This window comes from Pelodiscus sinensis, chromosome 20 (assembly GCF_049634645.1).
Source record: "Pelodiscus sinensis isolate JC-2024 chromosome 20, ASM4963464v1, whole genome shotgun sequence".
NCBI lineage: Eukaryota > Metazoa > Chordata > Testudines > Trionychidae > Pelodiscus > Pelodiscus sinensis.
In genome coordinates, this window is record NC_134730.1 from 8,278,209 (window position 1) to 8,290,588 (window position 12,380).

At 54.9% G+C, this 12,380-nt stretch overlaps 1 protein-coding gene across 1 annotated transcript in view; it reads left to right on the forward strand.

Annotated features, from left to right (window-relative positions):
* GLP2R (glucagon like peptide 2 receptor) overlaps window positions 1-12,380 on the forward strand; it is a 110,727-nt gene that overhangs the window by 8,305 nt on the left and 90,042 nt on the right. Inside the window, exon 2 of the mRNA XM_014573579.3 lies at window positions 11,577-11,670. Coding sequence (XP_014429065.1) covers window positions 11,577-11,670 — 94 coding nt within the window. The remainder of the gene's footprint in view (window positions 1-11,576; window positions 11,671-12,380) is intronic.

The window sequence follows — 12,380 nt, forward strand, 5'->3', positions numbered from 1 at the left end:
AGGCTTATGGATTGGGGGAGAACCACACCAGGTACACGCCCGTGCTCACAGATCCATGAAGAAGCCACCAACTAATGTCCCTGATGGACTGTGGAACTAAGGTGGAATACACGCTGGTCCATCCAGAGATCCTCAATGGATCTTAAATAGTTCTGCCACTTAGTATCAGGGCGGGACACGAGGGTGGGGAAATACAAGGTATGGCGCACGAGCATGTACAGATGTTCCCTAGGTGCGGTTTGGAAACAAACCGGCTGCAGATTTTGCAGCCGTCTGGGAGTCCAGGGATGGGGAATCCGGGGGGGTCCGTGGAACAGGGGCCCAATAAAAAGGGACTGAGGCTTTGCAGGAAGGGAGGGGCGGGGCATTCCCTCTCGCAGGGTTCTCTGTAGGAGGTTGAGAGTGGGCCACAACAAAGCCGCCTCCACCTCCTGGAGTAGGCACAGAGGGGTCCAGAGGGTGGAGAGCTACATGCGCTGAGCGAGCGCCCAGGGATCCACCCAGTCCCCCCTGTCGTAGTCCAGGAGGTCTCCGACCATGGTGGTTTCTGCCAGGATCAACCTCTGGCGCACAGTGGGAGACTCCGCCACCTGCACGCACAGGCTGGATTGTGCAGCAGGGGCTCCACGAGGAGGTCCGCTCCCTCAGTGGTGAAAACGGACCTGGTAGCTGAAAAGAGCTTCCAGGTCCGGAGGAGTTCCTGTTAGAATTCTGGCAGCTCTGAGAGGTCTCGCGGAAGGCCCCTAGGGTGGATAAAAAAGAGCTGCCGGTCGTATCAGAGCCCTTGAAGATGGCGGAGGAAGGCGCACCCCAAAATGCTCCATGCTGGACCACGTGCACTAAAGAGGAATCTCTGCAGGGCCTGGAGGCGGAAGGTCTGGACGTGGCTGCGCATGCAGACCAGGCTCTGGCCCCCCTCCTCCAGGGGGAGAGACAGGACCCCTGCAGAGACCCAGTGCAGTCCTGGCCAAAAGAACTCCAAAGCTGTCCTCTGGAGCTTGGCCAGGACCTCCGGGGCCAGGCACACGGTGTTGAGCCGGTGCCTGAGCATGGACAGGACCAGCTGATTTAGCACCAGTGCCCTCCCTCGATGGGAGAGACACTGGAGCAGTCCTGTCCATCTCCACAGCTGCTCAGCCACCCTAGCCTCCAATCCCTGCCAGTTCTCCAGCGGAGAAGGATGCGTGGTGGATAAATAGACGCCCAGATAGAGCAGCGGACCCGCGACGCCACCCGTCCCCGACCACCAGGCCAGAGCTCTTGACCCAGTTGACCCGGGCGGAGGAGGCTGCCAAGTAAACGGCTTGGCAAGCCTCCACCCGCGCCAGGTCGCCCGGGCCCTGGACCACGAGGAGTACGTCATCGGCGTACGCTGACAGGACCAGCCGCAGCTCCGGCTCCTGAAGCACCAACCCCGTCAACCTCCTACGGAGGAGACAGAGGAAGGGCTCGATCGCCAGAGCATACAGCTGGCCCGACAGCAGGACACCCCTGACGTACCCCCCGCCGGAAGCTGACTGGCTCGGTCAGGGTCCACTTGAGGCTGACCAAACACTCCGCGAGGGCGTACAGCACCCGGAGAAAACCCACAAACCGGGGCCCGAAGCCGAAGGCCTGCAGGGTGCCCAGGAGATACCCGTGATCCATCCTGTCGAACGCCTTCTTCTGGTCCAGGGACAGGAGGCAAATGACAGACCATCCTTACAGCCAAGCTCCAGGAGATCCCGGACCAACTGTAATGGGGTCTATTTGGAAAACCATGGGAGGGTGGGCGGGCAAAGCCCACCCATCTTCTAAAAGCCCCTCCCCAGCCTTATGGGAGGGACACTGGACGCATGTCCAATTAATTTTGGGGGACAAATAATGGAAAAAGGATCAGGGAGTGCAGGCTAAAGGTTTAAAACTAGGGAGCCGAATGGGGACACCGAGCAGAGAACCCCAGACAGCCCCCACTGCTCCTCAAAGCTATCGAAGGAGCCAGTGGACGTCGCCCAGAGGAACTCTGCCCGGATTCGTGAAACCAGGGAGGAACGGAAATAGGCCCCACAGTCGCAGAGAACCCCCTCGTCTAGCATCCTCCTCCTGGTATTATAGATGGTAGTCTTTGCCAGGGCCAGGAGGAGGTTGACGAAGAGGTCTCGCGACTTTGTGGGGCCACGGATAGGGTGTGCGTATAGGAAAAGGTGAGGGGAGAAGTGCAGCCAGAACCTCAGTAAGAGGTTCTGGAGGAGCCGGAATAGGGGCTGCAACCTGGCGCATTCCAGATATGCGTGCACCAGGTTTTCCCTCACGCCGCAAAAGGGGCAGGCTTCTGGGATAGGGGTGAACCGCACCAAGTACACACCCGTGCTCACGGCTCCGTGGAGGAGCCGCCAACTGATGTCCCCGATGGGCCGCGGAATTAGATCGGAATAGACGCTGGCCCATCGGGGTCTCCCACCCTCTATAGGTCATAAGTGGTCCCGCCATGTAGAGTCGGGGCGGGACACGAGGGTGGGGTAATGCAGGGTGTGGAGCACGAGCGTGTAGTGCTTTTCTCTGGGCGCAGTTCAGAAACAGACCGGCTGCAATTTTTGCAGCCGGCTGGGGGTCCAAGGATGAGGAGGCCGGGGGGGCCCGCAGAACAGGGGCCCAATAATAAGGGACGGAGGCTTTGCAGGAGGGGAGGGGCGGGGTGTACCCTCTCGCAAGGACCGCTGCAGGAAGTCGAGAGCGGGCCGCGGCAAAGCCGCCTTCATCTCCTGGAGTAGGCGCAGGAATGTTCGAGGGGTGGAGAGCCCCATGCGCCGAGCGAGCGCTCGGGGTCTCCGACCATGGTGGTTTCTGCCAGGATCAGCCTCCGGCGCACCGAGGGAGACTCCGCCACCTGCATGCACAAGGTTGGATTGTGGAGCAGGGGCTCCGCGAGGAGGTCTGCTCCCTCGGAGGCCACAACGGACCTGGTCGCCGAGAACAGCTTCCAGGTCTGGAGGAGGTCCTGGTAGAATTCCGGCAGCTCTGAGAGGTCTCGCGGAAGACCTCTCGGGTGAATAAAAAAGAGCTGCCGGTCGTATCAGAGCCCTCGGAGGCGACGGAGGAAGGCGTGTGCCAAGGTGCCCCATGCCAGACTACCTGCACTAAAGAGGAGTCTCTGCAGGGCCTGGAGGCGGAAGGTCCGGACCTGGCTGCGCATGCAGACCAGGCCCTGACCCCCCTCCTCCAGGGGGAGGGACAGGACCCCTGCAGAGACCCAGTGCAGTCCTGGCCAAAAGAACCCCAAAGCTGCCCTCTGGAGCTTGGCCAGGACCTCCGGGGCCGGGCGCAGGGTGTTGAGCCGGTGCCAGAGCATGGACAGGACCAGCTGATTGAGTACCAGCGCTCTCCCGCGAAGGGAGAGACACCGGAGCAGTCCCGTCCATCTCCGCAGCCGCTCACCCACCCTGGCCTCCAAACCTTGCCAGTTTTCTGGCGGAGAAGGATGTGTGGCGGATAAATAGACGCCCAGATAGAGCAGCGGACCCGCGCTCCACCTGATGGCCTGAAGCGCAGGTGGGAGGGAGCCGGCCCGCCACCCGTCCCCGACCACCAGGCCAGAGCTCTTGACCCAGTTGACCCGGGCGGAGGAGGCTGCCGAGTAGACGGCTTGGCAAGCCTCCACCCGCGCCAGGTCGCCTGGGTCCTGGACCACGAGGAGCACATCATCGGCGTACGCCGACAGGACCAGCCGCAGCTCCGGCTCCCGAAGCACCAACCCCGCCAACCTCCTACAGAGGAGACAGAGGAAGTGCTCGATCGCCAGAGCGTGCAGCTGGCCCGACAGCAGACACCCCTGACGTACCCCCAGCCCGAAGCTGACCGGCTCGGTCAGGGTCCAGTTGAGCCTGACCAAACACTCCGCGAGGGCGTACAGCACCCGGAGAAAACCCACAAACCGGGGCCCGAAGCCGAAGGCCTGCAGGGTGCCCAGGAGATACCCGTGATCCATCCTGTCGAACACCTTCTCCTGGTCCAGGGACAAGAGGCAAACGACAGACCATCCTTACAGCCAAGCTCCAGGAGATCCCGGACCAACTGTAATGGGGTCTATTTGAAAACATGGGATGGTGGGCGGGCGAAGCCCGCCCACCTTCTAAAAGCCCCTCCCCAGCCTTATGGGAGGGACACTGGACCCATGTCCAACTAAGTGCTTGGGGCAAATAATGAATAAAGGATCAAGGAGTGCGGGTTAAAGGTTCAAAATAAGGGAGCCGGATGGGGACACCGAGCAGAGAACCCCGGACAGCGCCCACTGCTCCTCAAAGCTGTCGATGGAGCCAGTGGACGCCGCCCAGAGGAACTCTGCCCGGATTCGTGACACAAGGGAGGAGCGGAAATAGGCCCCACAGTCGCAGAGAACCCCCTCGTCTAGCATCCTCCTCCTGGTATTGTAGATGGTACTCTTAGCTAGAGCCAGGAGGAGGTTGACGAGGAGGTCTCGCGACTTTGTGGGGCCACGGATAGGGTGTGCATAAATGAATAGGTGGGGGGAAAAGTGCAGCCAGAACCTCAATAAGAGGTTCTGGAGGAGCCGGAATAGGGGCTGCAACCTGGCGCATTCGAGGTAGGCGTGCGCCAGGTTCTCCCTCACGCCGCAGAAGGGGCAGGTGTCTGGAATGGGGGTAAACCGCGCCAAGTACACGCCCGTGCTCACGGCTCCGTGAAGGAGCCGCCAACTGATGTCCCCGATGGGCCGCGGAATCAGATCTGAATAGACGCTGGCCCACCGGGGTTCCCCTCCCTCTACGGGTCTTAGATAGTCCCGCCATTTGGTATCAGGGCGGGACACGAGGGTGGGGAAATGCAGGGTGTGGAGCACGAGCGTGTACAGATGTTGCCTTGGCGCGGCTTGGAAACAGACCGGCTGCAGATTTTGCAGCCGGCTGGGGGTCCAAGGGTGGGGAGGCCGGGGGGGCCCGTGGAACAGGGGCCCAATAATAAGGGACGGAGGCTTTGCAGGAGGGGAGGGGCGGGGCGTACCCTCTCGCAAGGACCGCTGCAGGAAGTCGAGAGCGGGCCGCGGCAAAGCCGCCTTCACCTCCTGGAGTAGGCGCAGAGGGGTTCGGGGGGTGGAGAGCCCCATGCGCCGAGCGAGCGCTCGGGGATCCACCCAGTCCCCCCTGTCGTAGTCCAGGAGGTCTCCGACCGTGGTGGTTTCTGCCAGGATCAGCCTCCGGCGCACCGAGGGAGACTCCGCCACCTGCACGCACAAGGCTGGATTGTGGAGCAGGGGCTCCGCGAGGAGGTCTGCCCCCTCGGAGGCCACAACGGACCTGGTCGCCGAGAACAGCTTCCAGGTCTGGAGGAGGTCCTGGTAGAATTCCGGCAGCTCTGAGAGGTCTCGCGGAAGACCCCTCGGATGGATAAAAAAGAGCTGCCGGTCGTATCGGAGCCCTCGGAGGCGGCGGAGGAAAGCGCGCGCCAAGGTGCCCCATGCCGGACTACCTGCACTGAAGAGGAGTCTCTGCAGGGCCTGGAGGCGGAAGGTCCGGACCTGGCTGCGCATGCAGACCAGGCCCTGACCCCCCTCCTCCAGGGGGAGGGACAGGACCCCTGCAGAGACCCAGTGCAGTCCTGGCCAAAAGAACCCCAAAGCTGCCCTCTGGAGCTTGGCCAGGACCTCCGGGGCCGGGCGCAGGGTGTTGAGCCGGTGCCAGAGCATGGACAGGACCAGCTGATTGAGTACCAGCGCTCTCCCGCGAAGGGAGAGACACCGGAGCAGTCCCGTCCATCTCCGCAGCCGCTCACCCACCCTGGCCTCCAAACCTTGCCAGTTTTCCGGCGGAGAGGGATGCGTGGCGGATAAATAAACGCCCAGATAGAGCAGCGGACCCGCGCTCCACCTGATGGCCTGAAGCGCGGGTGGGAGGGAGCCGGCCCGCCACCCGTCCCCGACCACCAGGCCAGAGCTCTTGACCCAGTTGACCCGGGCGGAGGAGGCTGCCGAGTAGACGGCTTGGCAAGCCTCCACCCGCGCCAGGTCGCCTGGGTCCTGGACCACGAGGAGCACGTCATCGGCGTACGCCGACAGGACCAGCCGCAGCTCCGGCTCCCGAAGCACCAACCCCGCCAACCTCCTACAGAGGAGACAGAGGAAGTGCTCGATCGCCAGAGCGTGCAGCTGGCCCGACAGCAGACACCCCTGACGTACCCCCAGCCCGAAGCTGACCGGCTCGGTCAGGGTCCAGTTGAGCCTGACCAAACACTCCGCGAGGGCGTACAGCACCCGGAGAAAACCCACAAACCGGGGCCCGAAGCCGAAGGCCTGCAGGGTGCCCAGGAGATACCCGTGATCCATCCTGTCGAACACCTTCTCCTGGTCCAGGGACAAGAGGCAAACGACAGACCATCCTTACAGCCAAGCTCCAGGAGATCCCGGACCAACTGTAATGGGGTGGAGTGGCTGCGCACTGACCTGGAAGCGGAGCAACCCCTCTGGGAGCCATTTTGGGCTGAACCTATCCCCTCCCAGTCACCTGACCAGAAGCCAGGAGGTGTGGCCAGAACTATAAAAGCCCAGCCTCAAAGCTCAGTCTGGGCCCAGCCTCCATAGGGACAAGAGGACTGCGCAGCGCTCTCTGCCTAAGAGGCGGAGGACTCGCCTGGGCCACTGGGCATGCTTGACTTGGAAGGTGGACCTGAACCCCTGTGCTGCCCTGCGCTTGAGGACTGGCCTGGACCTTTAGCCATGCCTGACCCAGAGGACTGGCCTGAATGCCTGCATTGGTGGACTGACTGAGACCGCTGGACCTGCAAGTGGCTGATGACTGGCCTGGACCATCCAGACCCCAGCTGGACCTAACCACCCTCAGCTTGCTGACAGACCTGCAGAAAGCCCAGGTATGCCCCAAGGGGGAAAGGGAAGTGGCCCAGGGAATTCAGAGGACAGTTCAGTGCCTCAGGTCAGTGCATTTTGGGCCATAGCCCCTGCTGACTCAGCAGCAGACCATGCTGTTACTATTAGGGCCCTGGGCTGGGATGCAGTGGAGTGGGTGGGCCTGTCTCCCTCTTGCCACCCACCTACTGGATGGCAGTCTCCCCCTCTATGCCACAGCAGGTGAATTGCCTGCACCTTTCCTGAGCCAGGAGACAAACTATTTCACTACTGACATGTTGGTTTTCTGCCCACCCTGAAATGAGGCTGGAGATCCTGACCTGTGTTTGTTGCTGCCCTGCCCTGACCTAGTGCCAGGGCCTTTGCCTGAGTTTGTTTGCTGCCCCGCCTGGACCAAGGCCTGGACTACCGAACTCTGGGACTGACTGTAGTTGTTGCCTGCTCTGACCTGGGACCCAAGGCCTATTACCTGTGTTTTACTGCTCACCTGAAGCAAAGTTTGGGCCACTGAACTACTGTTCACCCCGATTGTTGCCCCACCCTGAACTAGGGCCCGGGCTCCTGAACTAACTTTATAATGTTTATGGCCCCGCCCTGAACCAAGGCCAGGGATCCTGAACAAATGGTGTTTGCTTGCTGCCCCACCCTGCAGCAGGGCCAGGGCCTCTGAACTGTTTGCCTGTCATCCGCCCTGTAGCAAGGCCAGGCTCCTGAACTATTTGCCTCATACCCTGCCCTGGACCAAAGCAGAGGTTATTGAACTAGTGACTTGGGGGTTTGCTTTAGTCCCCACCGTAGTGGGGTAGAGTGGCCACCCACTGACCCGGAGGTGGAGCAGCCCCTCTGGGAGCCCAATCAGATACACAGAACCAGACTGGGGGCTACCATAGTCTGGTGGAAGGTAGATATACTGGTCTCTGCGGGTACGTCTACACTGCACCATAACTTGAAATAAGATACGCGATTTAAGCTATGCAAATTTCGTATCTTATTTCGATGGTATTTCAAAAGAAGCTAATTCATCACTTGGTGCTATCTACACAGAGCCAAATTTTGAAATACGGCACTATTCTGAAACGTCCCTTACTCTTCGTAGAATGAGGTTTACAGGGACATTAGAATAGCAAGCTTTCTGTGAAGACATGGGATAGTTATTTCAGGATACTCTGGTATCTATAAACAGCATTGCAGTTTAGACATATCTGGAGGGTAAGCAGTTGTCTCTTCTATGCAGCACAATGAGGAAGAACCCGTGGCCAATGACGAGCTTGCCAGAAGCAGGAGGCTAATCCGAAGACTTACAGCTCATTAAGGACCTGCTGGGGCTGGTTTATGAGGCTTCCCTTCAGGGAGGACCAGCAGCGGAATGAAGATGTGCTGGGGAAGAGCAGAAGGCCGTTGTTCAGTACCAGGAGGAAGAAACTGGGAGGCGTTGGTTGGGGAAGTCGCTTAGGGAAAAGCTGCCACTCTGATGGTGGAGAAATTACTGCCTGCTACAGCTTCCATTACGGTCCCTGGGCTGGAACCCATAGCAGTGGGTGGGCCTGGGTCTCCCAACCCGCCTTACACCACTATGGAGGCCACCCCTGGAGGGGAAGTTTGGGACTACAGAAGAGTTGATCCCCAAACCCATTAGATTAGTCTATGATAAGGATGGCTCTGTAGGCTGTGACCCTTGCCTCTAGTAAAAGGCAAGAGGCTATGTGGAGGGTCACAGTGAGTCTCTGAGGCAAACACTTTCAGCCTAAAAGCGCAGGACTCCCAAGTCAAGGCTGCAGCTCTGTCATAGTAGCAACAGCTGGGACTAACAGCAGGAGCCAGGCAGCAGTTCTGAGCTTTCCCTGTATCTTCTTGGTCATTTACCCGTTTGTTTATTATAAACCAAACTTGTGTCTATTAAATGGAGCAGTGTTTTCTACAAATGCGTCATCTCCATTTCCTTGCCTCTTAAGATGAAGTTCACTGACCAATGGATATCCAAGAATCTTTGCTGGTCGCCTGCATTTTGAAGCTCAAATCAGGGAAAAGTCAAGATGTTTTTTGTCCTGGAAACAAACATTCCTTTCTCATGGTTCTTATAAATATTCTCTTCTTATCTTGGAAGCCCATCTTGTGAAGAATAATTAGTCTTTCCACTCCAGGGGATTTAAAGCAAGGGGGGCTCACAGTCATGAGCCTACAGCTGGCTTGGGATTAGTGCTGAAGGAAACAAGGAGCTGGTGAAACAGTCTTTTCTGAGCTATTTAAAACTTTCTTCTCCAGAAAACAGAGCTCACATCCCTTCTGTCCAGCATTGAAAGCTTTTCATGATGGTAGGGTTTTAGCACAAGACAGAATAAGCTGAAACATTGGTCAAAGAAATAGTTGCTCAGCATTGCATCTCCATTTTCCTTTTAGACCCTCTCTCATACCTTCAACCAGTCTCCAGTCCTGGATGATTAAACATCTTATTTGCATACACTAATTTTGGGAGACTATGAAGTTCACACTAAAAAAACTTCCTTAATTGAGAGTATGGTGCCTGAGGGTAGTTCCTGAGAAAGCAACATTATTAAGCAAGGTTTTCTAAAGGCAACCTGCATGCCCAGGATAAAACCAGTTTCTAAGCATTAGCTCACTGCCATATGACACCACCAACCCATGAAAATCCTTTCTGACACACTGTTATCCTCAATTCACGCTGAAGAACTGAAAATCACATGAAAACTCTGCAAAGATAGGTATGAATGAGAAGACCGTTTAAGAGCTAGGTTTTTATTGACTGTTATCCCTGTTTTACAAACAATACAGGCAGGTAAAGTATCAGAGGGGGAGCCGTGTTAGTCTGAATCTGAACAAGTGGCGAGGAGTCCTGTGGCACCTTACAGACTAACTGAAGTGTAGGAGCACAAGCTTTCGTGGGCAAAGACCCACTTTGTCAGATGCATGTAGTGGAAATTTCCAGAGGCAGGTATAAATATGCAGGCCAGGATCAGGCTGGAGATGACCAGGTGGATCCAATCAAGGAGGATGAGGCCCACTTCTAGTAGTTGATCTGGAGGTGTGAATTCCAAAAGAGGAGAAGCTGCTTTTGTAGTTAGCGAGCCATTCACAGTCTTTGTTTAATCCAGAGTTGATTGTGTCAAACTTGAAGATGAACTGTAGCTCAGCAGTTTCTCTTTGAAGTCTGGTCCTGAAGTTTTTTTGCTGCAGGATGGCTACCTTGAGATCTGCAATTGTGTGTCCAGGGAGATTGAAGTGTTCCCCTACAGGTTTTTATATGTTGCCATTCCTAATATCTGATTTGTGTCCATTGATTCTTTTACGTACGGACTGTCCAGTTTGGCCAATGTATATAGCAGTGGGGCATTGTTGGCACATAATGGCATATATTACGTTAGTAGATGTGTAGGAGAATGAACCAGTGACAGTATGGCTGATCTGGTTAGGTCCTGTGATGGTGTTGCTGGTGTATATATGTGGGCAGAGTTGGCACCGAGGTTTGTTGCATGGATTGGTTCCTGAGTTGGAGTTATTATGGTGCGGTGTGTAGTTGCTGGTGAGAATATGCTTCAGGTTGGCGGGCTGTCTGTGGGCAAGGACTGGCCTACCTCCCAAGGCCTGTAAAAGTGAGGGATCATTGTCCAGGATGGGCTGTAGATCACTAATGATGCGTTGGAGAGGTTTTAGCTGAGGACTGTAGGTGATGGCCAGTGGTGTTCTGTTGGTTTCTTTCTTGGGCGTGTCACCAAATGAAATTAAACAGGTTTAAAACAAACAAAAGGAAGTTTTTCTTCACTCAGCACATAATCAACCTGTGGAACTCCTTGCCAGAGGATATTGAGAAGATTAGGACTTTAAGAGGGTTCAAAAAAGAATCTATGTTTTGGGTGTTCTTAAACGTCCATCTGCCAGAAGCTGGGACTGGGATTGCTTGACAATTGCCCTGTTCCATTCACTCTGAAGTATCTGGTGTCTGTCAGTGTTGAACACAGGATCTTGGACTCAATGGCCGGTCTTATGTTGTGTCCTTTATTATATTGGAGCTCAGACATGCTAATCACCCCCGTCCTGCATGGCTTTGGAATCTATGAAACTGGAGAGGAGTCATTGCTAATTTTTAAATTGCCTAACTTGAAACAGGGATACTGAGGGCTTGCCAGCGAGGTCTTCTGGAGCGAGAATTAGTGTCTGCAGTCTGACAGGAATGTTTTGGGTGGGGATTAACCTCTTTAAAGGTGGTGATAACAAAATAGCACTATTTTTATTTATTTATTTGCATTATACTAAACTGTAGTGAAAGCACTCACATTCAGTGCTCTGGGCATTCTGGAGAATCGGGGAAAAACTATAATAAACATGCAGGCTCATGAATTATTTCTAGTCATACCAATCAAATAAAGCAGTGAAAGCATGCATATTCCACAAAGATGAATCAACCTCTGTATATAATCTAATTGTTAACTGCTTGAAAATGTCCCAGCACTTATGAGTTATAGCGCACAACTTCTACAGTAAACATACTGCACAGGTTATATATTCAGAGGGTTTAACTGGAAGTCTGACAAGAATGTGTCATGTGCAGGAGAATATGGCTGTTTTGTGGTGTATTTGTTGGCCGGAGAAATTGAGATATTTGATTTTAAATACTTACTTCAATTGTTAAAGTAGTAGAAAACTATCAGAGCTAGGACAATACAAAGTTCAAACTCAGTTTCTTAATTTACAATATTTTCCATATGTGCAGGTCTCAGGCTCTTCGCTGAAGAAAATAACAACTAATTGGCTTAACTATAAAAAAGAATGCTTGAAAAAGTTACAAGAATCTTCAGTAGAAACTGGTAAGAAAACTAACTAAAATGGCGTAATATTTCAAAATAATTGTATTAAATGTACAAGTAGGAATGTATTGAATCATAGGGAAGAGGCAAAAATCTTAAAAACTATGAATAAAATTAAGGCCAGAAAGGACCGCTAAAAATAGACAAAGAAATGACATCAAGTTAGGTTTAAGATCTTCTTTTGCTTGGCCAAACTAAAACGTGAAATCAGCTTGAAATTTGGCACAGTGGAGTCTTTGCAAACAACTACTACCACGACTATAAATAATAAACTAAGTAGAGTGACCATATTTCCCAAAGGCAAAATGGGATTTTGTATGGGGCTAGCCCATCTATCTCCTACACAACCCACACCCCCTGCATATGGACTGGCCTGAATTGCTCCGAGCCCATTCCCCACCTAAGCTGGCCTGAGCCACTTACCCAAGCACTCCCCTTCCTCATCCCCCGCCATCGCTGCTGAAGGGCTGGTGTCACTGTCTGCTTGAGCCTTGCCACCCTCCCCCCCCAGGGCAGTCCCAATCCGTATGCAAAACATGCAGACACGGGGCACCAAACTGCCTCATATTTCATGGTGCAACCTTGTGCTGCCTATGAGTTCTGGCATTCCCCATCCCTCCTCCCCACAAGCCCAGTGTTGGGGCTCCAGCAACCCCTGGCTCCATCCCCAAGGGTTCTAGTATCCCCATACCCAGGCTGCATTCTCAGGG